Below are 24216 nucleotides of genomic sequence, written 5' to 3' on the forward strand. Positions count from 1 at the left end.
TTTGCTAGCTTAATCTGATTTGTTTACAGCTGTTGGTATGTGTGCTTGGTTTTTGTTTTGTTTTGTGTGTTTTCCTAGTGATACAATGAATGATTTTGTACTTCTAATGGGAACAAAGTCTGGCAGAGGTTGGGAGGGAGAATGAAGTACCCAGATTAACTCTTCCGTATTGGCAGGGATTGAGTAACAAGTTCATTTGTGGTGTTCTGTCAAAAAGAACCAAGCCTTTAAATGAAAAACGTGACCTGTTGGCATCAATGGGATATCAGTGAAGTGTGGAGCTGTTGTCCCAAAATCCCAAAGTAAATTTTGTGTCAGGCCCTTCCATTGGTTTGTTCCATACCCAGAGTACCATGCTTTGAATGCCTGCTTGGGGTCTATGTGTGACCCTTGTCACTTAATTATACACTTGATATGATGTTGTTAACTTACGCCTCTTTGCATTGCTCATCTTTGAACTGTCCCACACAGATGAATAATGATACTCTTTATTACTCTTTGGATATTGGGTGAGGAAATTGAGGATCTGATAGTCTTTAAAAACAAATTGGCATGAGCTTTGAGAATGGCTAACACAAAGGAATAGGATGCCTTTGGTGTCAGCCCATTATTCTAAATCTTCTTTTACTGTTAGAAAGCTTAAAGCAGAAGCATTTATTTTCCAGATTCAGAACAGACCTCACAATTGCAGACTTTATGGGAATAAGTCAACTGAAACAAAAAGAGAAAAAAAGAGGCATATTTCTAATACTTTATTTCAAAAGATTTCTCTTGCCGTGACCCAGCTGTACAACTGACAGGTGGCTTCACAATTCTTGTGTGAAGACTTGGTCTTCTTTCAGGCCTTGCTCAGCTCTGTCTTTAAGTTTGCGTTTGTGAAAGAGATCCCAGGTCTGAGAACCTCTGCTTATTTTTGTGATCTTAAATTCATCTTCAGACTCCACCCACAGGCATACAAAGAAACAAGCCCTTCAAATGTCATCTGTCCACATGCAAGGAGTCTCATCCTTCCCATCATCAGAACATTGCTTGCTACCTCCCACTTTGAAGGTGGCAAAGTCTCTCAGGTGTTCTTACAGCCTGGAGGTGGATAGGTTAGGCACATTCCTATCCTTGCCTGAGCCATTAACAGGGTTTGTTAGGCATCCTTTTCCATTCACAGGCTTGAGAAATACTTAAATGCCAAGTGTTTGCATAAAGCTTTTTCACAAGAAAAACTACACGATCTGCATAATAAACTTGCAACTCTTAACATGAGACTTTGGCGTTATTATTTTATGAAAGTGTAATGCTCATTACTAATTGGTGTGAGACAAGAAACAAGACTAATCCATCACTGTGAGGTGAGAATAGCCATGGGGTGCACATGATCTGAGTTTGGACCCAGATTAACTTGGTTCTGAGCCCTTGTTTGTACCTTGGAAGGCCTCTGCTCTCCTGTCTCCAGCCACCTGTGAGTATTATCACCATAGTGTTTTAAGATGGTCAGAATGAGCGCACTCATCTTTTCCTGCCCTGTGTTCACACACAACTGCTGTTACCTAGGCTGTGGTTATGTCTCTGTTCTTTCTGAGCACTTGGGCTCACTTAAGACGCTGGCTAAATGTTTAGACCTTGCTCTCTGTATTAACCCTTCTTCCAGGTATGCCAAGGTGGTGCAGAAGCACCAGGCTGTAATGCAGTATGTCAGAGGTGGCTTCAGGCCAAAGTAAAGTGTGTTTCAGAATCTCTGGCCCAGATAACTAACTGCCATGCTCCACTTGCTCAGGATGACAAGGGACATTAAGAGAACACATGACCTCTGTCCCAGTTTTAATGGTTTTCTATGCCAACCCCAGCATAAAAGGTGCTATTAAAGCAGCTCAGAGATTGCTCTGAGTTATACAGACTCTTAATGGCCTTATATATTTGGAGAGAGGAACGGATCACATTAAGGTTTAAAATTAAATTAGAAGTGATTAGTTTTGTGGATTACTGTGGAAGAAAAGGATCTGACAGGGGTTAAGACAGATCCCAGTTCCCCCCTTTGCATTTTTTTTTTATTCCAGTTTTAAGTAATTGATAACAAATCAGGGACAGAGCACTTGACATACTGGCGTTAGGAATACTCTGATTAAAGGGGGACATATTCAAATCCTTGTCTGTTTTTTCCAGCTCTCAAGCAAAATTAAACGCCCTCCCTACAAGTCTTGCTTTGCATAAGCACATCTTGAGGATGTGTATACTGTCGTTGGCAGGTTTAGCCATGAGAATACAGAACTATGTGCTGTTCTGTAGTCCTGTGTCAACTTAAAACACTGTCATTACATCAGTAGATTCCCTGAGTATGCATGTATTATATAAAGGCACATCTACTTGTTATCTTCATTGCTGTAGATTTGAGGAAAGTTGGTTAACCAACATGAAACTTTTTTATGCTGCTATGACAGCTGACATGTTTGAGGTTGTTCTAGTTTTGTTATTTTGGTAGGTAGGGGGAAACCCAAAACTAAATCCCAAATCCTACCTCTAAATCAAGTAGTTGAACTGAAATTGTGTGTTTAGGTTTGAAACTTACCTGTTGCTACTGCTTCTCTATGCAGGTATTTTGGGACTAGTTGTTTTCATACATCTGAATCCTTGTGTAAGTAGTTGCAGATTCATTCAGGAAGCTGGTAGTTACAGCACAGCTAAAGACCTTTCATTATTTCTACTAACATGTCACTTCTGTTTGCAGAATGAAATGTGTCTTGCCACACAACAGCTTTCGAAGCAGCTCCTTGCCTATGAAAAGCAGGTATGTTCAAGATATGACTTTGATTTCTTTTCTGCCTCAGCACTTGCAAAGAAGTCTGTGTAAATAGTGTGGTTTCCGGAAGAGCTTAGGGCATTTGCTTTACTTGGTTTCATGTGAAGGCAGCTGTAAAATTCCCCAGGATGTTCAGGGGAGTTAGGGCACTTCTGAGGATCTTAAAAAAAGGTGCAAAATGTGAATTACTAAATTTATGAAGTTGCAAACCAGTTTGTTCCTATTGTGTGACTGTGACTTTAAAATGAGTACGATAAGGATTAAATATGCTGTCCAAAATCCATTCATTTAAAACAAGAGGAGCAGGGTAAAATAATATTTTGAGTTGCTGTTTTCTGCATAGCGTTATCATTTATTGCATTTTGTAGGCATATGTGTAGTAAAACACATGTTGTATTTTATACTCATTTTATTGATTTATGGACCAAATATGTGTTTCTATTTTCAGCATTTTGCCTTAGGTAAAGGAGATGAAGAAGTGATATCCACCCTTCATTACTTTTCAAAAGTTGTGGATGAGGTAATTTGGATTGCCAGTATTCTATTTCTACAATATAGAATACTAGTGGTTTTTCTTTTGATCTTTGTCATATTGCTTCTGAGCCTTTCCACTGAAGGCTAGATTGTGCTTGAGTTTTATAGAATCATCTAATTGGGGATAAAGAAGTTTAATGTCACCCTTCTATAATGGTAAGATGTGTTTCTGTGGCTTTGTCCCATATGCTGTCCTCAGAGCAAAGGTGAACTTCTTAAATAGGGAAATTAGAAAAGAGGCTGAAACAGGACATGTCATCTAGTCTGGGGCCATTTTTTATTTAATTCCATTTTAAAATGACATTTATATATTTGAGTTTTAAACACTGCAGTTTGAGACAAAGCTTGACAAGGATGGGTGCAGAGCAGCAGTGAACTAGTAAAGTTGCAATTTAGTTGCTGTGAGTGCAGAACACAGAGATGTCTAGGGGAGGCTGCAGGAATGCCTGCTAGAGGCAGGTTAGGTCCTACAGCTGTGTGCACCAAGCACTTCTGCTCCCTGTAGGTTGCGGCCAAGTACTGGGAATCTTCCTAAATGCTTTTGTTAGACCTGCCCATATAACATTTCAATATAATCTTAGTATCTAGGTCCTTATTGCTTAAGTATCATTTGTCACATCACTCTCTCTATTGTGAGCAGGGCTATGCCATCAGAAAAGTGTTGTTCTTGTTAGTCTACTTTCAGTTTGCATTAAGAAGGCAAAAAGGCTGTATAGAGATCTGCTGTTTGTGAGAGGAGATATGGTTGTGGGGCAAAAAGTAAGTTAAAAACTGTAGAGCCCATGGATAATTCTCAACAAGATAGTGAGAAGAATCGCTTAGGCTTCTCCAACTGCGCATGGGCTCCTGGGGCATACTTGGAAAGAGCATTTGTTGTCACAAGTCTTGTACTTGTCTATGTGAACATAGTCTATACATCAAAACAAGAAGTTTCTCCTTCCCAGACACAAAAGAACCATCCCATTTGGGAGCAGAAAGCTGAGAGCCTGTCTGTTCAGTTCTGTTAGTTACATTTTCCCTCACAAGAACCTTCTTCCTTCCTCAGCCTCCTTTTCTGTGTGTTAGCTGCCCCCATACCAGTTCCTCAGTTTTCTGTTCTACAGGCATTGAGTTGCCCTCATTTAGTTTTGTGGCATCTAGTGGGAAATAATGACTTCTTCCTTACCTGCATAACCCTGCCTAGAGGCCTAGTAGAATATCATGTCAGCCTGTGGCACACTCCTAGTTTGTAGTATGAGGTGCTCTAGCAGTGTGACTGTTAGTTATCCTACCTGAACCCATCTGATATTCTTAGCAATCCACTGGTGATGTGAGAGCCTTGCCTTCGTACTAAGCAGAATCACATGAGTTCTTTAAAATATATTTCAGTGTGCTTAATTTTAGAGAACAACACTTGCAAAAACAGGAACAGGAAACTGCTCAATAGGTGAAATATTTGGGATCTTTCATTGTGGCTACCCCTTGTTGTGATTGTGTCCTGGGTAACTCTCATGAATGGAAAGAGATTCTAGTCATGACAGTGGGACTGTAACTCTGTGGTATGAAGACTAACAAAAACTGGTTAACAAAGGCTACTTAAAGTTTAAATCCTGCTGGGTTAAGCATTAGAATTAATGGCTAAGTGAACTGCCCTAATACAGTATGTGAGAACTGTAAAGTTCTTGGAACTTTGGAAAATGCCAGGCAGGAATTAAGCATTTAGGGGAAAATCCCCATTTCTCTTCGATATCTTGAGAGATGTATTTTAAGCACTGAAGTACATTGGAAGTCCATGAGCAGGTGTCCCTGCCCATGGCAGGGGGGTTGGAACTAGATTATCTTAAGGTCGTTTCTAACCCTAACTGTTCTATGATTCTGTATCCTTTCTTTGTCTGCTGGGCACAAATGGCAGGCTGTAGAATGCAGTTATTTTTTAAAATTACATATTTATTTACACTGTGTCTTGGGGCATTCCTTTATTCTCTGTTTTAGCTCAATATTCTTCATTCTGAACTGGCAAAACAGCTTGCAGATACAATGGTTCTCCCAATCATACAATTTCGGGAGAAGGATCTCACAGGTAAATTTTATTCTAAGCTTTAATTTTCCTCCTGTGTTCCTTCTTGCTTATTGCATATTAACCTGAGACATAATGCCATGTAATCATTCATTCTATGATGAACAGAAAAGTTTTGGTGTGACTTTTTAGTTTCTGCTACAGAATTTCTTTGATGCGTACATGCTTTTACTCAGGCATAAACAGTGCAAGCTCACCACATTTTATGCGCCATATGGTGCAAGTTTGAAAATACACAGCTTTGTTCTTTGCTGGATCACTCTGCTTTTACACTAGTGTAATTTCACTGAAGTCATTGGTGTTATAATTGCCTAAAAAAGGGAAATTCAGCAGGGCATCTGGCTTGCAAACAGTGTTTGTCTTGCTTCAGAAGTTTGAGTTTGTTTGAAAAGTACAAACAATGTTTTTTTTAACTTGAGAGTATAGTCTATTCATGGCCTTCGAAGGAGTCAGTCCTCTTTAAATCCTTGCCAACCAAGGGTAATTCCATGTAACCTGATTGCACAAACTTGGAAATTCATATAGCAAAGCAATAATGCAAACATGTGGTGTCATTTGAAAAGAAAACAAGTTCATATTCAAGGTCAAGGACACTCTAACCTATGCATGCAACAGAAACATGAGTTTTAAATTTTTACTGCAGTTTTTTGGTTTTGTTTTGTGTTTGGTTTTTTTTAAGCCCACTTCTCATCTCACTAATCTCAGTCCTGTTTATGTACTTATTAAAGACATCATTTTGATGGGAGACAAAACTACAGCAGAATAATGGCTGGTTTAGGTTCCTTGCGTCACAGCATCTCATTTGAAATTGTGAAGATATCAAGGTGTCTCTATTAATGGATATCTTGTTTATCATAGAATGTCAAATATAAATCAGGATTTGGATGGTAAGATCTTGGGTCTGTAAATACTTTCCCACATCTTTAATGTGGCTTTACTGATAGAGTGATTGTGCTGCCATGTTTCTGTATTCTGCCCCCTGGTTAATAAAAGAAGACATAAAAAGAAAATGCAAGTGAAGCCTGCATCCGAAGCCTCAGCTGCTTCATGACAAAAGATGAAAGTTTCTTCGGCTTCCCTGGATGGTGGATCTTTTTTTGTTCTATCCATCTACCATAACCACCTCCTTTCTCTGACTCAGTCTGTAGAACAGCATTTTTAGTAGAGGCCTGCTCATATTAAAGTTTCATCATAGGATTAAGCAAGGAAGATTAACAGTGTTCCTGTTTTTACTTTTGGTCTGGTTATGTCTATGTGTTGATTTCTGTAGAAACATCTAGGTACAAGTTAGTTGGCCCTGGAAAGAATTTCTGTCTTTCTGCGTCAGTCATGAGGAAGTGTTCTGGGAGAAAAAAGGAGGAGCGAAGGTGAATAATGACTAGGTTGTGGCAAATAATCAGAGACCCTGATGACATCCTGCAATTTCCCCTTTTTCTTTTCAGAGTTGCATAATGTCTGTTCTTGTGAATGTGCTTTCTTTGTAGCTTTTTGAGAAGGGCTTTGCCAGTTGCAGCATACATATGGGCGCTGAGAGAGCTTGTGCCCAACACATGTGAAAATTGAGTTACCTATGTCAGAGACTCAGTGTTTGCAATATAAGCATCATAGCCAGCAGTCAGATGTGTTAGATATGTGTTCTTTCCACAGAGGAATTTAGCGCAAAATGTTCCATGCTGATGAAGATGTACAGGAAAAGTGCTTAGTTCATGTGTCTTTGGGACAATAGATTTCCCAGTATCACGTAAGCATCATCAGGAAGATACTCAGAACTGCTAATCTTTATGATAGCGGTGTTCCTTTTGTCATAACAAACATACTGAAATGGTGCTGCTTTGGGTACATTTCACTGGCAGATAAAGAATCTTTTTTATAGAGCTTATAGATTTATAGCTCAATCAGGTAAACTTGGCTTTTACTTTGTTATCTGCCTATTTCTCTAGCAGCTGAATTGGCATATCATTTCCAAGACAGGAACACCCTGTGTATCTCTGCTGTGAAAGGACTGATTTAGCCATTAAATGTGCCACAAATGGTCTGAATGGAACAGGGTTTTTACAGCTGGTTTTACTTTGAATATTTGATTTCTGTTTTCCAGAAGTAAGCACGATGAAGGATCTTTTTGGCCTTGCTAGCAATGGTATGTTTCCCTGTTTTGTTTGTTTCTAATGGTGGGCACCTGTTGTATCACAGAAAACATTTGAAACTGTGCACACACGCATCACATTTCTAAAAAAAAATAATATTCCTTGTCTACAGAACATGACGTGTCCATGGCAAAGTATAGCAGGTTACCGAAAAGGAAAGAAAACGAAAAGGTAATGAACGTGAAAGGGAAGGGGAAGAGTTTCCATCAGCCATTCGGTCTGCATCACTGCTCCCTTGGGTGTTTCAGAGAGTTCATCAGTTAAATTTGCAGCAGTTCAGAGTACTTGTGATTTTGTTTTCAAGCAGACACAAAGTTTTTAAACCGCAATTCAGCGAAGTTATGCCTGTTTTCTCCAAGTTAGGCAGTGATCAGGTATTGTGCTGAACTAGAGCCCTTCAGATCCAGGAGAGCTCTTCAGAGCTCTCACATATGTGATGATGCTGTATCTCTGGGTACAATTCATTGTGAACTGTCATGAAGCCTTGTGTCTGCTGTTTATAAAGCATTCCATTTTTTCCCATCTACCTTCCTGCTAAAATTTTCTGTATCAATTGTCATTCCACTTACAGTACATAATTCTGTTGGTGGCACTGTTTTACATTTCTTCTTCTTTGCCCACTGGACCACCATTCCAAAATATATCCCTGTATGCCAAAACATGTGTGATTTGCTCTGTCCTAAGAGAGCATCAGTTCTGCATGGGGGTCCTTTAAAGGAAGTGATTTACAAAACAGAATGTGATATATCATATTGCAAATTATTAATCCCTGAATTCTGCACCTGTAGGCTTGTGTTGTGATCTCACCTGCAAATGAATCTATTGCACTGAGATCAGACGCAGAATTTTCGTGGTGGTAGTTACATAGTTTATAGTCACAGGAACTCCCCAAATGTGTAAGTATCTTGCCAGAGAAGGGCTTGAAGTGCTTGCTTTGGGTTTTGGATTTACTTTCTTAGTTTCTCCTCCATCATTTTAATGTGAAGAAGTTCTGTAATAAGAGTTGTTTAAAGGTAACTTGAAAATAATCTGTAAATGTATCCATATGCACAATAACACTGTCAACCTTGTTATCACTTTTTATTCAGCTTAAGGCAGAAGTGGCAAAAGAAGTGGCAAATGCAAGAAGAAAGCAGCACCTTGCATCTCTGCAATATTACTGTGCCCTGAATGCTCTGCAGTACAGGAAGAGAGTGGCAATGATGGAACCTATGCTAGGATATACTAGAGGACAGGTATGGACAGGAAAGTGTCTGTATCTCTTGGACACCTCCGTGGGAAGGGCAAAACATTGTAGTCCTGGAATTTTATTTTTTCTTCTTTTGAGAACTTACAAACTGTACCGGGGAAGGGAAAAACATTTATTCAGCTTGCCTGGATTGTAACAACTGATTTTGTTTGTGGGAGACAGTCGAATGCTTAGATATTCAGGAAAGACATCAATGAAAAAAAACCCAGTACACTTAAATGCAAAATCAGCCTGGGCTTAATATTTTTCACAGCTAAGCTATCAGTGCAGCAGCATTTGCTTCCACTGTTTACTCTGTCTGCACAAACTCTCCTATGTAGCAGTTCCCTTCCTGGCACATAATGTTCAGCATACTGATGAGGAGTGTACACGATAGGGAACAGAGCATGCTCTGGAGAACTGGAACGACAGAACAGTAGAGTGGATTGAGTATAAGGCTGGCAAATCCTCTTTCTAATCTTTATTCTGCCAGCAATTTCATAGAGTGCTTCTCAGCTCCGTAAAGTGCATAATACTAATAATGTCGTTCTCCAGGAGGTTAGGAGACATCCTAGTATTTTCACAGCGCTTGATTCCAATTACCACCCATTTTAATGGTGTGTTGTGCTTTGACATTGATGAAAGAAAGTTGGGAAAATGAGAATTCGGCTATGAAAACAAAAAACTGGATGCAGTGCTCTGTTTGAGATTGTAGTGTGGGTCATCATCTCCATAGTCCTGTGTCTTGCAGATCACGTGACCCATATAAAATAGGTAATAAATGAGAATTTGGTCACTTTCCCCATCACGGGAGTACACACTGCTTCTCTGCTGTAATTGCACTAAGTGAAACAACTGCATTAGCTTCCTTTACTGCAAGCCAAATAGAACTTATCTGGCAAAACTGCCATATCTGAGTGCTTTATACAGAAAGCTCTTGGATCATCATGGGAATGATGGAGTAGCCAGAAGCCAGTTGATACTGATGCTTAAATACCGCAAACTGCCCTTCAGGCTGAGTATACGTTTTCTATATTAATTACTCAAAACATGTCTAATATTTCACCTTCCCAACGAAAGCAGATCATAAAGAATTTTTGGAAGAAGCAGTGGCTAATACAGGGTTTATTTGACTGAAAGCTGACATCAACATCTAAGGTAGGCGTGTCAGTCTATCATCAGTGAATTTAGAGCTCTTCCCTCCTGAAGTAGACTCAAATAGAATAGGTAAATCATTCTTGTAAGAGAGTGTGCTTTCTCTTCTTTGTCTGTAAAGGGGGTCTGGTCAATAACGTGGTTGTCAGAATCCGAGTTTCAGGTGAAAGGAATCCAACGTCCCAAGGCTAGGGGAAGGGAGCAGAATCACAAAATTGAATGAAATGGCTAATATATTGCTTAACAGCCAAGAATTTGCTTTTATATCTCTTTCCAGAGTAGTTCACTGATTTTATTGTTTTAAACCAATTAATTGCAAACATGCATTAGCCATGTCAATGTTTCACACAGTTGCCAATAGGCCCTAATGATGACTGTGTGCCCCACAGAAGGTTACCCAAGGTCAAGTCTACACTGAGTGCTGCTGCTGCATGCCTGCAGAGCCATACCAGCTAAGTGAATTCATCTTCTGTCCTAAAACGTGCATTTTGGCCTTAGTAGCTTTTTTTAGCGCCTTCAGGAGAACAAAATCTGTGGCAAATCTGTAGTTCACGTAACTGATTGTCCTGGAGGCTTCTGCTAGCACAGCTACACTTCATCACTTTCATGGCTGACAGTTGCCATAGCACTTTAAAAATTTCCAGGTTGGAGCTGGTAGTCCAAGTTGAGCAAATAAATCTAATGGATGGCTTGTGCCTCATTCTGTTTGATATGGTGGCACTGCATGCAGTGGTTTACACCACCACTAGACCCAATTCTGCCCAGTGCCGGTGTGGGAGAAGGCTGCCTCTTCCCTTGTTGCAGATATTTAGCACATTTGTTAGAAACATATCTGTCAGCAGCCAGTAGCTTATGTGTGTGTGAGGGTAGAAAATTGCAAAAGTGAAAAATGCAAAGAAAGGCAACGCAGCTGCTTTGACCATGTGTTTGAGCACCAGCCAAAAGCATCAGTCATGATGGGATCATTGCTAACTCAGTCCCCACAATCTGGTATTTGTATGCCAAAGCCAAGGTAACTTCTAGTGTCCATTTTTGTTGTATTTTTCAGATCAACTTTTTTAAGAAAGGAGCAGAGATGTTTTCCAAAAGAATGGACAGCTTTTTGTCATCCGTTTCGGACATGGTACAAAGGTAATGCAATACATTTGCTTCCTCTTGTCATTCCAGTGATTTCTGAGTAATAGCACTCTAACCTTCAGCATGTAATAGGGTGCCTTCCTTAAGAGATTCCTACCATGTTTGCATTGCACTGTTGGGCATATTTTGCTGAAGCAGCAAATGGAAAGGAAGTATGTTTGTACACACAAAGGAAAATGCTGTCAGTGCACTACAGAGGGTATTTGTACAGTATAGTCAGGAACTATATACTGTAAAGTGTTCATATGCTTTCTTACATCCTTGTGTCTCAACATGGACATGAAAGCATCCAGTTTGGGCTTGAAATGAGTTAGCAGAATCAATACATGAGAACTAAAGTGCATTCTGAGTTACTTGCTGGGTCTTCTGTAATAATACTGTAACAATAATCCATTAACATGTCAAATAAGGATTTAGAGCCTGTAGTGTTTGATGTTGTAGCTGCACAAGGCAAACGAAATTCCTTGTCCTAGAGAACCATACTCATTGCATCCAGTACCAGTCTACTGATTTCAGCCTTCTCTGGCTAAGTCCTTATTTCAATAAACTGACCCACTTTTGTACTCACAATTTCTTACTCCTACCCGCATCTTCTACTTGTAAGTGAAGACTGACCTTTGCTTTGTGATTAAGTCCCTGTAAATGTAAACTTTACATTTAAAGTGCAATCACATTAGAACATTCATCGTTTATTTTAATCAGCAGGAACACTAGACTGAGTCCTTCACGTTATTGCTTCATTCCTTTCATATTGGACTGTAGCTAAATCATTACTTATTCTGACTCTGGTGGCATTTTGAATAATGCATACTTGTTAATTTGAGAACAGTGTTATAAGTAATTGTCCTGCATAGTAGATTCTTTCACTAAATGATTCTTTACTTCCTGTACCTTTATATTTACTTATGTATCTTTTCACCCTCACTTCTGAAATAAATCCTTCTGTAGCATTTGTACAGGCTGGAGGACAGATTTAAACTCCCTCAAAATAGTGCCCTTTATTTAGTAAGGCTAGAGCAACTTGCTTGTGTCTTACAGGCACAATGAGGATCCTGTCACTGGATCCTCACCTTAGAATGAGCCTTTATTTTCCAAAGTCCAAAGGATTTGAAGTCTGGATAGTACATGGTAGTAACTGGAAGCAAAAATAGGCTGCTCAGTTGTTTCTCTGAGTCTGTATTTTATGTCTGCCATACAGCAAAGCTTGAAAGTACGACTCAAATGTAACTAGTACAGGAGCGTGACATCTGTGGAAAAATCGGAAGAGAAGCTTTCAGAATTCTGAATGACACTCTGTAGCTTGGCAGCTGCTAACACAGGACATGGCTTCATGACTTAAGATTATGCAACCACTGAAAACTATGCTGCCCACTCTTCTGCTTCCTTAGTGCTGGGGATCACAAGGCCTCAGTGAGTCAGATCTGCTCGCTAATCAGGCTAAAGGGTTTTTATTTGTCAGATTGGTTTCCTTGGAACCACAAACTGATGAGACGTATTGTGCAGGTACAGAATTCCAGCAGCAATGTAGTCTTGCATGTACTTAAGCTGACTGAAACCTGAGTCTCGTATTTAACGGTATTTTCATTTATGCTGTGAGTATTGCGAACAGCGTAAAAGCACATAAGAGAATACAGATCACGAAAATATTCTCAGTAACCAAGTGGTCTGATTGCCACAAATGCATAGAACTTTGGAATTATCAGTTTTTCTATCCTTCTACCTTGGAGATGAGAGAATATCTCTCCTCTTGGAGAGATGGGAGAAACATGCCTTAGGAAGAATAATCCAGTCTTTGGAACCATAAAGATGCTAAGGGCAGTTTTATTGGAAGCAATTTGTGGTGCAATGAAAATGTCTGAGTGGAGGATTCATTGAAGTAGCCCCTATGTAAGAAACTGCCAGCACTGTTCAATTTTATTTCAAAGTGGAATTTAAATAATTCTTATTCTGACAGTTAATGATAATGTTGAAAAAGCACTAGCTTGCAAAATATGGGCTAATTTAATTCAGATCTGATGATACTACTCAGCCTTTATAACTCAGCCTCTCATATGACTTGGCTAGACGCACACAGCTGTTCTCATTTTGGAGGTGATGTGGGAGCTTAGGAAATCTCAGCTTTCTGAACATGCAGAAGAGTTGGAAGTAGGCTAACGTGAAACAGACAGCATGATGCAAAACCCCTTCTCCTGGCCAGTCAGATACTGCTTAGTGCTGATTTCAATGCATCGCTATGTCTCTAGGTTACTTCAACAGTTACAGGATATCACCAACTTCTACAAAAGACTGGGGGGAAGACCAGGGAAGAAATATATGTACTTGTCTTGTACTTCTCCCACAGGCTTTTTGCCACTGTCGGAGACAGGACTACATTGCTGGTCCTGCTGTGTACAGCCTGCGTTACATGCTCGCATTCTTCAAAAGGTTTAACCACTTGGGTAGGAAGTAGGGAGAAAATTGCTTATTGCATAGGTGCAAGTATTAGGGACTTTCTAAGGTGTGCAATGTCAAGTATTCCTATGTTCCCACCCCATGAGTTTTGCCAGTAGCCTGGATACAGTTAATAACTCCTCGAGTTTGGAAAAGTTAATAAAGAAATCAAATATTTGCTAGTATTGTTTCTCTGAAAGTCAGAGAACAGCCGCCGCAGTGTGGAACTCAAGAGGTTATCTAGGCCGCTTCGCTGCCAAGAGCAGGGTCGGCTACAGCAGAGTGCGCAGCACCATGTCCAGTCAAATTCTGAGCATCATTCTCTGTCTCCCTCTTGTGCACAGTGCACCCAGTATGTGGTTACAGCTAGAGTCCATTGTCTCTCATCCTATCACTGTGTATTCCAGTAAGGGTCTAGCTACTACCCTTCCTATCAGGTTAAGCTAGCAGTGAGACATACACCCCCGCACCCCTCCCTTAGCTTTGATTTCATGAGGCTGAAAAGTAATTCTGGCAGCTTCTTCTCAGGCCATGTGTTCTGGCGTCCTGGCCATCTTGGTGGCTCTTGACTTTTGTTTCTGTCTTTTGTGTGCTGGGGCACCAAAACTAGACACAGTGCTTCTGCTGGAGTTTCACCAGTGCTGAACAGGTGGGAATAATTCCTTCCTTTGGCCTGCTGGCTATGCTCTTGCTCATGCAGCCCTGGATGTGGCTGTCCTTTTTTTGCCACAAGGGCATGGTGCTGGCTCATGTTTAGCTTGTCCTCTGGGACCCGCAGGTCCTTTGCTGCTAGTTATTTTCTATTGATACCTCCCGTCCTTTACAGTTGCATGGCGTTATTCCATCCCAGCAGGGGCTTACCTCTTTCTGAACTCCATGAGGCTCCTATCTGCCCATTTCTGCTGCATGTCAAGGTTTTTCTGAACAGCAGCCCTTCACTCTACCATATCTGTCAATCAGTCTTCCCAATTTGTTGTCGTCTGCTCGTGTGGGTTGTCCAGCTCCTTAAAAGACTGCAAACCTGCAAGCCTCAGTATTGACCCATGAGGAACATCACTAATAGCTGGGTGCTGGTTGGGTTTCATCTCACTGATTACAACCCCATGAGCTCTGTAGCCCAGGTATGTTTTCTGCGTATCTTCTAGTACACCAATTTGGCTATAAGGATACTATGGGAGACTGTGTGAAGGGTCTTCCTGAAGTCAAATGAAGTGGCATCCACTGATCTTCTCTCAACCACCAAGCTAGTCGGTATATCACGGATGGCAATCAGGATGGTCAGGCTTGATTTGCGCTTGGTAAATCTGCACTGGCTGTTGCCTTCCCAGAGGTTCTGTATCTCAACTAGTATTTTTGTTCATTTTGACTTACAGATGTAGCTATATCCTGGTATAAATTGACTAATGATGGCTTTGGGTTTCTTGTTGTGTTGCTTTTTGTTCCAGCATACAGGGAGAGCTGGAAGCTGAAGCTGAAAAAATGAGGGTATCCCAACAGGATTTAATTGCAGTTAATGAATCTGTTTACACCCCAGATTCTGATGTAACTTCACCTGCTATCAACAGAAATCTCATCCAGAAGGCTGGCTACCTTAATCTTAGAAAGTAAGAACTCTTGCTACTCAATGGTTTATTTAGTTTCTAACTAGCTGCTACATCTTTTGGTTATAGAGACTCCTCAGTTAATGATGTTTGAAGCTCCTAAATCACTGTGGTAGTTGTACTCTTTGGCTCTTAAGTATCTCTGTCATCTTTGGAAATGGGATTTAGAAGCTAAATTATAGACATTTGGGACTGTTTTCCTGAAAATAGAGTTTATTTCTTGTTGAATTCACCTGTAGGAGTGATTCCCTGCATTGAAGTGGTTAAAAGCTGATGGGGCTGGGCTCAGATTGTTCCCAGTTCTTAGGGCTAAAGAAAACAGTGTTTACAGAAATAAACAGCTATATTTTGTAGTTAATACATGTGTTCGTAAACAATCTCCTTTACATAAATAAAAGCTTTATTGACAATGCAGATGCATAACTTTGAATGTATACCATACGTGGAGTTACCTCTGCAGATTTTCCAGATCTTCCGTCAGCTTCCTCAGGAGCTATGTATATTGATGGCATATAGTAAGCCTCTTTATGTGTTAAATATCAGTTTATTTTATTAGACTAGTAATTATTTTTTTGTGTGTGAGTAGACATTTATTAATTTCTCATAGCATTCTAAGAGCTGGAGTACAACATAATAGGACTCCATAGGTAGGAAGATGATGGACTCAGAGATACTACTTGCAGAAGATACTGCTTGTAATGATGATTTTTTGCACTGAAATTGCTCATGCTGCTCTTCGGGCATAATTATTTTTTCTTATGCAGCTTAATAGTATTTCATGTCAGTTACTCAATTCTTTTACTCCTTAACTAGGAGATACTGCAGAGAATGTTGTTAACTTTGGATGTTAGGAATTAGTTTAATTTTTCAGCTTTCATTAGTCTCTGCTAAGAATAGGTGAGGTGCTGTTTTTACTTAAGAGACTCATAATAAAAAAAAATCCTAGGGTTGGACATAGAGTTCAGATTAATGTCAGGATGTTTGCGGTTTCACATATGTTTGGAGTGATTTCTAAATAATAATGAGTCTTTATCACTACATCTTCTCTTTAGTAAAACAGGTCTGGTGACTACAACTTGGGAAAGGCTGTATTTCTTCACTCAAGGCGGCAACTTGATGTGTCAGCCAAGGGGAGCAGTAGCTGGAGGACTGATTCAGGACCTGGACAACTGCTCTGTTATGGCTGTAGATTGCGAAGACAGAAGATACTGCTTTCAGATTACCACTCCTACAGGCAAAGCGTATGAGACAGGTTTTATTTGAGGACAGCCAGTCACACCTACGCGTTCAGCTGCTGTTTCATATAAAACATGCTTGCTATAATAGTAAGCCTTTTTGGGTTTCCAGAAGGGTGTTTCCAAATTAAAAGCATGTTCCTTCCCATCCTCCCCCACAACTGCCTGAAACAGCATATGCGGTATCCTTTAGCTGGAGCTTATTCCTGTTTTTTGTTCTTTTGATGGTTGATCCAAAGCTTGGTGACATTATTGTAAGACCTGGAGTCAAAGAGTCCTGATGCCCACTGTTAGCACTGATATACTGTGTTTATATTTTAGGGGTATAACCCTTCAAGCAGAAAGCAAGAAAGAATACGAGGAGGTAAAAATATTTTCTTAACGTTGTTATTCTTGTATACAAGTGAGCTTGAAGAGTTTAATGTCATCTTTCTCTTCCAGTGGATATGTGCCATCAACAACATCTCCAGACAGATCTATCTCACTGACAATCCAGAGGTGGGAGCTTGTTTCTGTCTTTTGGTCCGTTCCTTCCAACATGCTTTCCCATTGTTCTTTACATGGCAATGTAAAGTAGATGTGTCAAAGAGCTGTTGTCTTGTTTCCATAGGCAGCTGCAATCAAGTTAAATCAGACAGCTCTACAAGCAGTGACTCCCATTACCAGCTTTGGGAAGAAACACGAAGTTCGCCACCCCAGGTAACGTTCTCACTTGCACAGCCTAGTGACTTGTGTACTCAGTAGTACTTTCTACAGGGCAAAAGGCACCCAGTAGAAAGCCCTGTGTAGGCCCTGGCTTTACAAGCCTGTGTGTTCCAGCAAATTCCTCTGCTTCTAATGTTTCCTTACTGCTGAAAGCTAAGAGATGCTACATGTTGAAGGTACCATTTATTGCTCTACATCACAGCTTTGACAATCCTTGCGGTTGCCAGTGGGATTTTGCTGTTTCTTCAGGAACAAACACAATGCTTTAGTTGCAAGTGCTTTGCTGTAAGAGGATGACTTGTAATACAGGTAATGCAGCAGTCTCCAGTATAAATATATTCTTGTGTAGTGCCGCAAGAAGTTCCTGTCAGCCTGTCACAGGAATATGCCTCACACTGTTATCACAGTAATTCCTGTTGTTCAGTTCTGCTCATTCAGCAATAACCCTCCCAGCAATAACCCTGGGGAACCAGTAAAGCTCCGCTCCCTCAAAAATAGTTAATAATGTTTTAGGATATTCAAAATATGTATTTTGTGTATCATTTCTTTGTGTCTATGTGATCATAGCATCTTGTTCAGTGGGAAATCTTCTGACTTCATCATCAGAAATAGCTTTCAATCCCAGCACTGGACTGAAATCCAGCTTTCAAAAGCGATGTGACAAATAGGGCAAGTTTGTGTTACACTGACTTCAACATGGAAAGAATTCTCCACAAGTTTTGGTAGAAAATTGTAAATTCTTACTTCAGATATTTACTTCTAGAAATTCAAACCTTTTCCAGCTCTTTTGCCTCTCTCAGGCCAGTGCCTTTGCTATGATTTATGATTCACTTTATTATGATTGCTTACAGATTCCAAAGATTCTCTGTATCCAGGGGAATGCTAGTCAATTTCTTTCTAATTTTATTCACAGTTCAGCTCCTCTATTTATAAGTAGAGGAGTATTGCCATCTATTTCACTGGGCAAAGGAAATAGCTATTTCATTGACAGCTGATCTCCAGAGTCACTTTTACATCTGTATGCAACCAGAAAGAAACAGATAACTTTCTAGAAATAGGATAAACCTAGTGCACCACATGTAGCAATGTGTATAGTTAAGCCTTCTGTAACTGTAGGAAACTTGGAATTTCATTCTCTTTGAGAAAAGGTGCCAGAAGAAATCAGCCCCAGTGTGTAATAATACTTCATAACTATTGCACTGTGACTAGCCTGTGGCCAAGGAAGATCTTAAAAAGATGTCAGGATTGCCATTTGCAACTGCAGGCACAAGTCAGGTCTCTGCTGTTTGAGCTGATAGTGCTGCTAGGAATATGGCCACTGAAGAGCAAGGAGGCCAACAGCAGCCTACTGCTGAAAGCCAGCCTGCACTCAGCTTTGATCTGCAGTCAGGTTTAATATGCCAGCATTTACATTTGTCCTAAGCAATTTTAGGTATAAAAAAGGTAAAACAGATTTTTAGACTCCTCAGTAACAGATAAATAGGTAAATACGCTTATTTAAGTTCATGCATAGTGGTTCAGTCCTGCTTTGGATTTTTGAATAATCTTGTCTCCCTTCCTGAGCAAAGATGGGGCATCACTGGTTGACTGAAACATACTTTTTTTTTTTTTCCATTTTTACTTTAGCCAGAATGTAAAGAATATGGAAAATGATAAAATAATTCCCAGTGAATCAGCCAGCAATCAAAACTCCACACAACTCATTGCTCCTGGAACACCGATTCAGTTTGATATCGTACTGCCTGCCATGGAATTCCTGGACCAGAACAGAGGTGGCAGGTATGGCCAGAGACAGTGATTGATCACCTTAACAGAGTGATTTCAGGGGAGAAAATTAGATATTGCAGCATGTGTGTGCTGACCAGAATCTGTAATTACAGCTTTCATTCTTACTTCTTAGGCGTGCAAACCCATTTGGGGAATCTGAAGACAGCAGCAAAGATGAAGAGGAAGGTGAGTGCTTTGTTTTTCCAGACAAAATTAGTCCAATCTGGCCTTGAACACTTCCAGGGATGGGGCAGCCAAACTTCTCTGGGCAGCTTGTTCCTGTGTGTCACCACCTTCACAGTAAAGAATTTCCTCCTAATATCTAAATCTGGCCTCTGTCAGTTTAAAGCCATTCCTCCTTGTCCTGTCACTACATGCCCTTTTTAAAAGTCCCTCTCCAGATTTCTTGTAGGCCCCTTAAGGCAATGGGAGCTGCTCTAAGGTCTCCCTGGAGCCTTCTCCTCTCCAGGCTGATCAGGCCTTAACAGTCTCACTTATGTGTGCTATCACAGTGCAAGGTAGGATGGTTGCAAGCTGCCTGGCAGCAGAGTAGCTGTGACAAGCACCTCCGCATTGACCACAGCAGCCCCGGAGTGCAGGTGACTGCCCTGCATGTCATGCTGCACATGTGGATGGTGTCACTTAGCTCAAGCTGCTGTGTCTTTTGCAATGGAGACACAGCTGTTGCAGCCTTTGAACCATCACATTCAGCGGGACTCATCCCGCTTTACCTTGCTCCCTACCAACCATAAAGGAAGCCTGTTCAAATAGTGGCTTTGTCACATAATGGCTACCAAGTTGCAGCTAGGAGTCTTGTGGTGATAGTCAATGATCAGGGAAGGATTTAATGACAAACTCATTAGACCCAGCTGCATGGAAGGCTTAAAGATAAGGGTTAATTTGATGGAAGCAAAGGGTTATGCGGAGTCATGAGTTTATCATGGGTTATGAGCATGATTTACATGTGCCTGATAAGACAGGCAAGTAAATTTTACTAGCTAATCAAATAAGGCATAAAGGGCCAGATACACTTTTGAGAGTTTCTGAGCAACTGTGATTTCAGGCTTACATACTCGTTGCCAGTTTAAAACTGGGTCAGAGCACTGCCTGGCACACAGCAGGAAGCCACGGCTCACAACAGTCACCACCCACAGGGTTTACTGTTGAATTTCTGAAGTGAAAGTAAATTACTTCATAGATAACTTCAGCTACTGGAAAACTGAGGCAGCACAGCAAAGGAAATCATGCCTTTTATCTTCCAGATTCACTCTTGCAGCAGATGTTCATAGTTCGGTTTTTAGGCTCTATGGCTGTTCAGTCAGATGCCACAAGTGATGTGATTTATGAAGCGATGAGACAAGTGTTAGCTGCTCGTGCTATCCACAACATATTCCGTATGACTGAATCACATCTCATGGTCACTAGCAAGAACTTGAGGTACTGTGAAACCTTCAACTTGCAATGTTCCTCTTCTCTAGTGAAGTATTTTGGGGCTTGTTTTCCCAAGACAAATACACTCTTCAAGACAGCAAGATACCAGTATTAAAGTTTACTTCGTAAAAATGTGTCTTTCTCTTACTCTGCAGTATCTAGGAAGTTGTAAGAACATCCTGCCAAAACTTAGGGGATGCAGCAGGGCTGCAAAGATGCAAAAAGAAGATGCACTGAAGATGCTTACATGTAGTAACAGCAAGAGAGCCATCGCTGTCTTGTGGACAGTTTTGTCACTGTAGAATGTGCTGAAGCAAGATACTTACTTTAAGCTGGAGTGCATTTACATCCAATGTGGTAGCCCCTGCAGTCAGGGTGCTTACCACATCCATGCTTCAGAACGATCCTGTGACTTACACAGGTTAGGCAGATGAGAGTCAGGGTCTAGAGCTGAACCTTGCCATCAACGAACTTGGGATCACTGATAAAGCACTTGACTTTGTGCACATTTCTCCATCTGTAGAACTGCTATGGCAATTGCCTTTTTATTATACAGCTCTTTGAAATGACTAACAGTCACTCTAAAATAACTTTTTTTTTGTCCCCTCCACACAACTGCAGGTTAATAGATCCTCAGACCCAAGTTACACGAACAAGTGTAAGTAACTTCTGTTTTGAACCTGGTTTTCTACCACAGCACTGAATACTCAAGTCACATGAACTTGAGCTCTCAACCAAGCTAACCATATACTGATTAAAAGAAAATAAATCCTTTTTGACACTTTTCCAGTTTGACCTCCCCACTGTGACACAGTTTGCTGCTCATCAGGATAACAGGCGACTGATTGGCTTTGTGGTCCATCTCAGTGAGCCACTGGGAGAAGAATCCATGAGTGCATATGTTTTTGAGAGCAACACAGAAGGGGAAAAGGTTTGTATAACATTTAATAAAATAATTTAGAAAAGAGGTCTTCTTGGCTTACACATCTGGGAAACAGTGCTACAGAAGTAAAAGCAGCTCAGTTTCTTGCCAAGAAAACATGAGCCTTTGATAGCATATGTCTGAAAAGGATCACACTTACAGGTGCTGCAGCAGCATGTGCCAGAAGGAGGCAAAGGTGGGGGGGGAAGCATGTGCCAAGCACGAGCAGTAGCAAGTGTGAACATCAGCTCATGTTAAGACATGCACATCTGTAAAGCCTTCAAAAGACAGGGCAGCCATTCTGTGGTAACACCAGTAGGTATGGTGAAACAATACACTGCATTGGGATAACAACAGACTATTAGAAATAAGGAATTTTTGTCTTAACAACAGTCTTACATGCACTGGAAAGATTCCCTGGGTTTGGTAATAAAGTTTGGTGAATAAAACTGAGTACAATGATTTACCAGCTTAAGTGAGCTTTGAAGCAGAACCCAACATTGTTTTATGTAGCTAGCATAGTGAAGGGGTATTCTACCTCTGCTGTTAGACCTGCATTTAAGACTGGGTGTGCACTGACACTTCCGTGTTTTAGGCCCAATTAAGAAACAAAAGAAAATCCCAAACCTGAACTTTACATATATATACACCTTTTTTTGTTTGTTTGTTTGTTTTAGATTTGCTATGCCATTAGCTTGGGAAAAGAAATCATTGAGGCAAAGAAAGTAAGTTTGTTTCATTCTCCATGTCTGCGTTGTGATACATCCTATTCTACTTCTGGTGACACCCTCTAAGTACCTCTGGTGTGGCTATGAAAGGAGAACTGCAATTCTTCCTAATGCCAAAGTTCTGAGCACTCTATTTAACCCAGCCTCTGGGTAGTTCATGCGAAGATAAATTCAGTTTGACTTTGCAGTAGCTTGATTTGAGATAAAATTTTGCCACCCTAAATCCGATTCAGAACTATACAAATTCAGTTGGTTATGTTGGAATGGAAGCTGTGAGCAAAGTTGTCAAAAAACCCCAAACGCTGTGGGGTGAAATGTTTTTCACTTAAAATGAATGGCAACATTACTTAACTCCTCCTAGAGAAATTTTACCTATAGAAAGATGTGATGCTAATACATCAACACATGCTGTATATTTTTGCTGCTAAGATTTCAGAACAGTTGGGGGAATGAGCTTTTAGTCGCAGGCAATAAGCACAAGTATAATAATTAATGTCAGTTATTTTCCCCCTTGTTTTTCAGTAATTCTAGCAATGCCAGATAAGAACAGCAAAATAAAAGTTCAAAGTGAATGACTGTTCCCCTCACATACTCAAGGGATGGGTTTACTTGAACCAGAAAGGATTGTTTAAGTTTCAAATCTTTAGCTTAAAGGTTCTCGTAAGAGTAGCAAAACCTTACCAAGAGTTGCAAAACGCTGGGAGAAGCGTGTGCTCCTCAAGGAGTGCTGCAGCCTGCTGACCTCCCTTGTGTTTTTTTTGCCTTCAGGATCCAGAAGCACTAGCTCAGCTAATGAAGTCTGTGCCATTCACAAATGATGGGAAGTTCATTCTTCTGAATGATGAGTCAGAAGAGGATGGAGCCATACGTGAAGAAGGGGAGGAATCAGAAGCATAACAAACTCTTGTAGCTTCCTGCAGCCTGGGAGCAGGAGCAGCAGGGAGTATGTTTTCAGCCATCCTGCACATAGGAGGTCAGTGCCCATCTTTCTGCTGGAGGGAGGGGCATCTTCAATGGAGCTTCCTCAGGATTTGCAGTGGAACAGCAGCAGGACTTGTGCATCTGCGAATGTGCAGTGTGGAGGTGTGCCCAGGAAGCAGACAATCTTTGAGAATGTTTCAGCGTTAGCCCCTTGCAGCTGGAAGCTGGGACAGCACCACTGTCAGCCACAAAGGGTTATCGATGCTGCTTCACCGTGACCTGGCCAGCAGTCTACAGTTCCACTGAAATTGGTACAAGCATCAGCTCCTTCAACAAAAACCCAGCCTCAAATTCCCCACCACAGTCAATTTCCATAGTTTGCATGATGATGTGCATCTGAATGAAGGCTAAAAATGCACTATTTACGTTTGTTTTCAGATGAAGTTATTTTTAGTCTAGTTTTAAGTGTAACAAGACTTCTCTTTTGCGCTAGCTTATTTACAAAACAATTTGTTAAACACTAAATTTTTCCTATTAATATAATCTATTTTTATATTGCATCTAGAATAATCTTACAAATCTAAGTGCCTACTTTTACCTTCCTTGGGACCACACTCACACCATCTGTAATTAAATAATGGACAGAATGTACCTCCTTGATTTATTATTCTAAATACCACTGACATGCAAACAGCAGGAGTAGTTGGAGAAGGGGGCATGTTAGTTGTTTGCAGTTGTTTCTATGGTTAAGTTTCTTCAAAGTTGCCAGAGGTGGTAACTGTAGGACAAGTAAGTACTTTTATAAGAAGAATTCTTTGTATTTTTAACATTACAGTGATATGCAACAGCTGAATCTACCAGCAATATTTGGTTTTGAGAAACTGAGTAATAAAATGCTAGATTGTAAGTCTACAATATATTGACTAGTCTCATAGTCTGTCTGAATTTATTCTAGTAGTCTTGAAATTAGATTTGGCTAAGAAGTTCACTTTATTCCCCCCTTCCTGTTTAACCTGAAAACATGAGAAATGGTACTCTGCAAGAACAAACATGTGGTATTGGGGGGATATAATCTATGCCAGAAGTTTGTATTAATCAAGATAAGGTAGCCAGAACAAATGACTGAAATTCCTTGGACTTAATTTAACTCAATCACTTAATCAGAAACTAGATTTTCTGTAAGCAGAATCTGAAAGATCCAAGTTTGTGTTTGACATGGAATTCAGTTTAGCTAGTTGCTGAATATTTAAAAGAACCATGGAAAAAAACTGTTGGTAACTGGCAAAAACTTCATAAAAGTTGAAGCTGTCTTATTAAAAATAAATAAACAAACACCTCCTGAACTGATGTTACTGAAGACACTGAGAATGAGGTTCTCAAAATTGCATTTATTAACACAGTTTTATATACATAATGTTCTCTACTCACAAACCA

At 40.4% G+C, this 24216-nt stretch overlaps 2 protein-coding genes across 3 annotated transcripts in view; one reads left to right on the forward strand and one right to left on the reverse strand.

The window, feature by feature from the left end:
- APPL2 (adaptor protein, phosphotyrosine interacting with PH domain and leucine zipper 2) overlaps positions 1 to 22765 on the forward strand; it is a gene marked incomplete at its 5' end in the record, with an annotated part of 35062 nt that extends 12297 nt beyond the window's left edge. Inside the window, 19 exons of the mRNA XM_080627377.1 lie at positions 2717 to 2776; positions 3237 to 3308; positions 5294 to 5381; positions 7474 to 7515; positions 7635 to 7693; positions 8611 to 8757; positions 10954 to 11036; positions 14918 to 15076; positions 16126 to 16314; positions 16630 to 16672; positions 16750 to 16806; positions 16919 to 17007; positions 18640 to 18792; positions 18914 to 18966; positions 20043 to 20217; positions 20833 to 20869; positions 21002 to 21142; positions 21811 to 21858; positions 22630 to 22765. Coding sequence (XP_080483503.1) covers positions 2717 to 2776; positions 3237 to 3308; positions 5294 to 5381; positions 7474 to 7515; positions 7635 to 7693; positions 8611 to 8757; positions 10954 to 11036; positions 14918 to 15076; positions 16126 to 16314; positions 16630 to 16672; positions 16750 to 16806; positions 16919 to 17007; positions 18640 to 18792; positions 18914 to 18966; positions 20043 to 20217; positions 20833 to 20869; positions 21002 to 21142; positions 21811 to 21858; positions 22630 to 22758 — 1824 coding nt within the window. The 3' untranslated portion in view covers positions 22759 to 22765. The remainder of the gene's footprint in view (positions 1 to 2716; positions 2777 to 3236; positions 3309 to 5293; positions 5382 to 7473; positions 7516 to 7634; positions 7694 to 8610; positions 8758 to 10953; positions 11037 to 14917; positions 15077 to 16125; positions 16315 to 16629; positions 16673 to 16749; positions 16807 to 16918; positions 17008 to 18639; positions 18793 to 18913; positions 18967 to 20042; positions 20218 to 20832; positions 20870 to 21001; positions 21143 to 21810; positions 21859 to 22629) is intronic.
- A 13-nt stretch (positions 22766 to 22778) lies between these two features.
- The window catches only part of WASHC4 (WASH complex subunit 4), a 41953-nt gene continuing 40515 nt past the window's right edge, over positions 22779 to 24216 (reverse strand). Inside the window, exon 34 of one of the 2 annotated variants that reach the window (XM_080627322.1) lies at positions 22779 to 23084. The gene's annotated coding sequence lies outside the window, so the exon portion shown is untranslated. The remainder of the gene's footprint in view (positions 23085 to 24216) is intronic. The other variant, XM_080627323.1, reaches the window with a different exon arrangement.

Source organism: Psittacula echo (assembly GCF_963264785.1).
Source record: "Psittacula echo genome assembly, chromosome: 1".
Classification (NCBI taxonomy): domain Eukaryota; kingdom Metazoa; phylum Chordata; class Aves; order Psittaciformes; family Psittacidae; genus Psittacula; species Psittacula echo.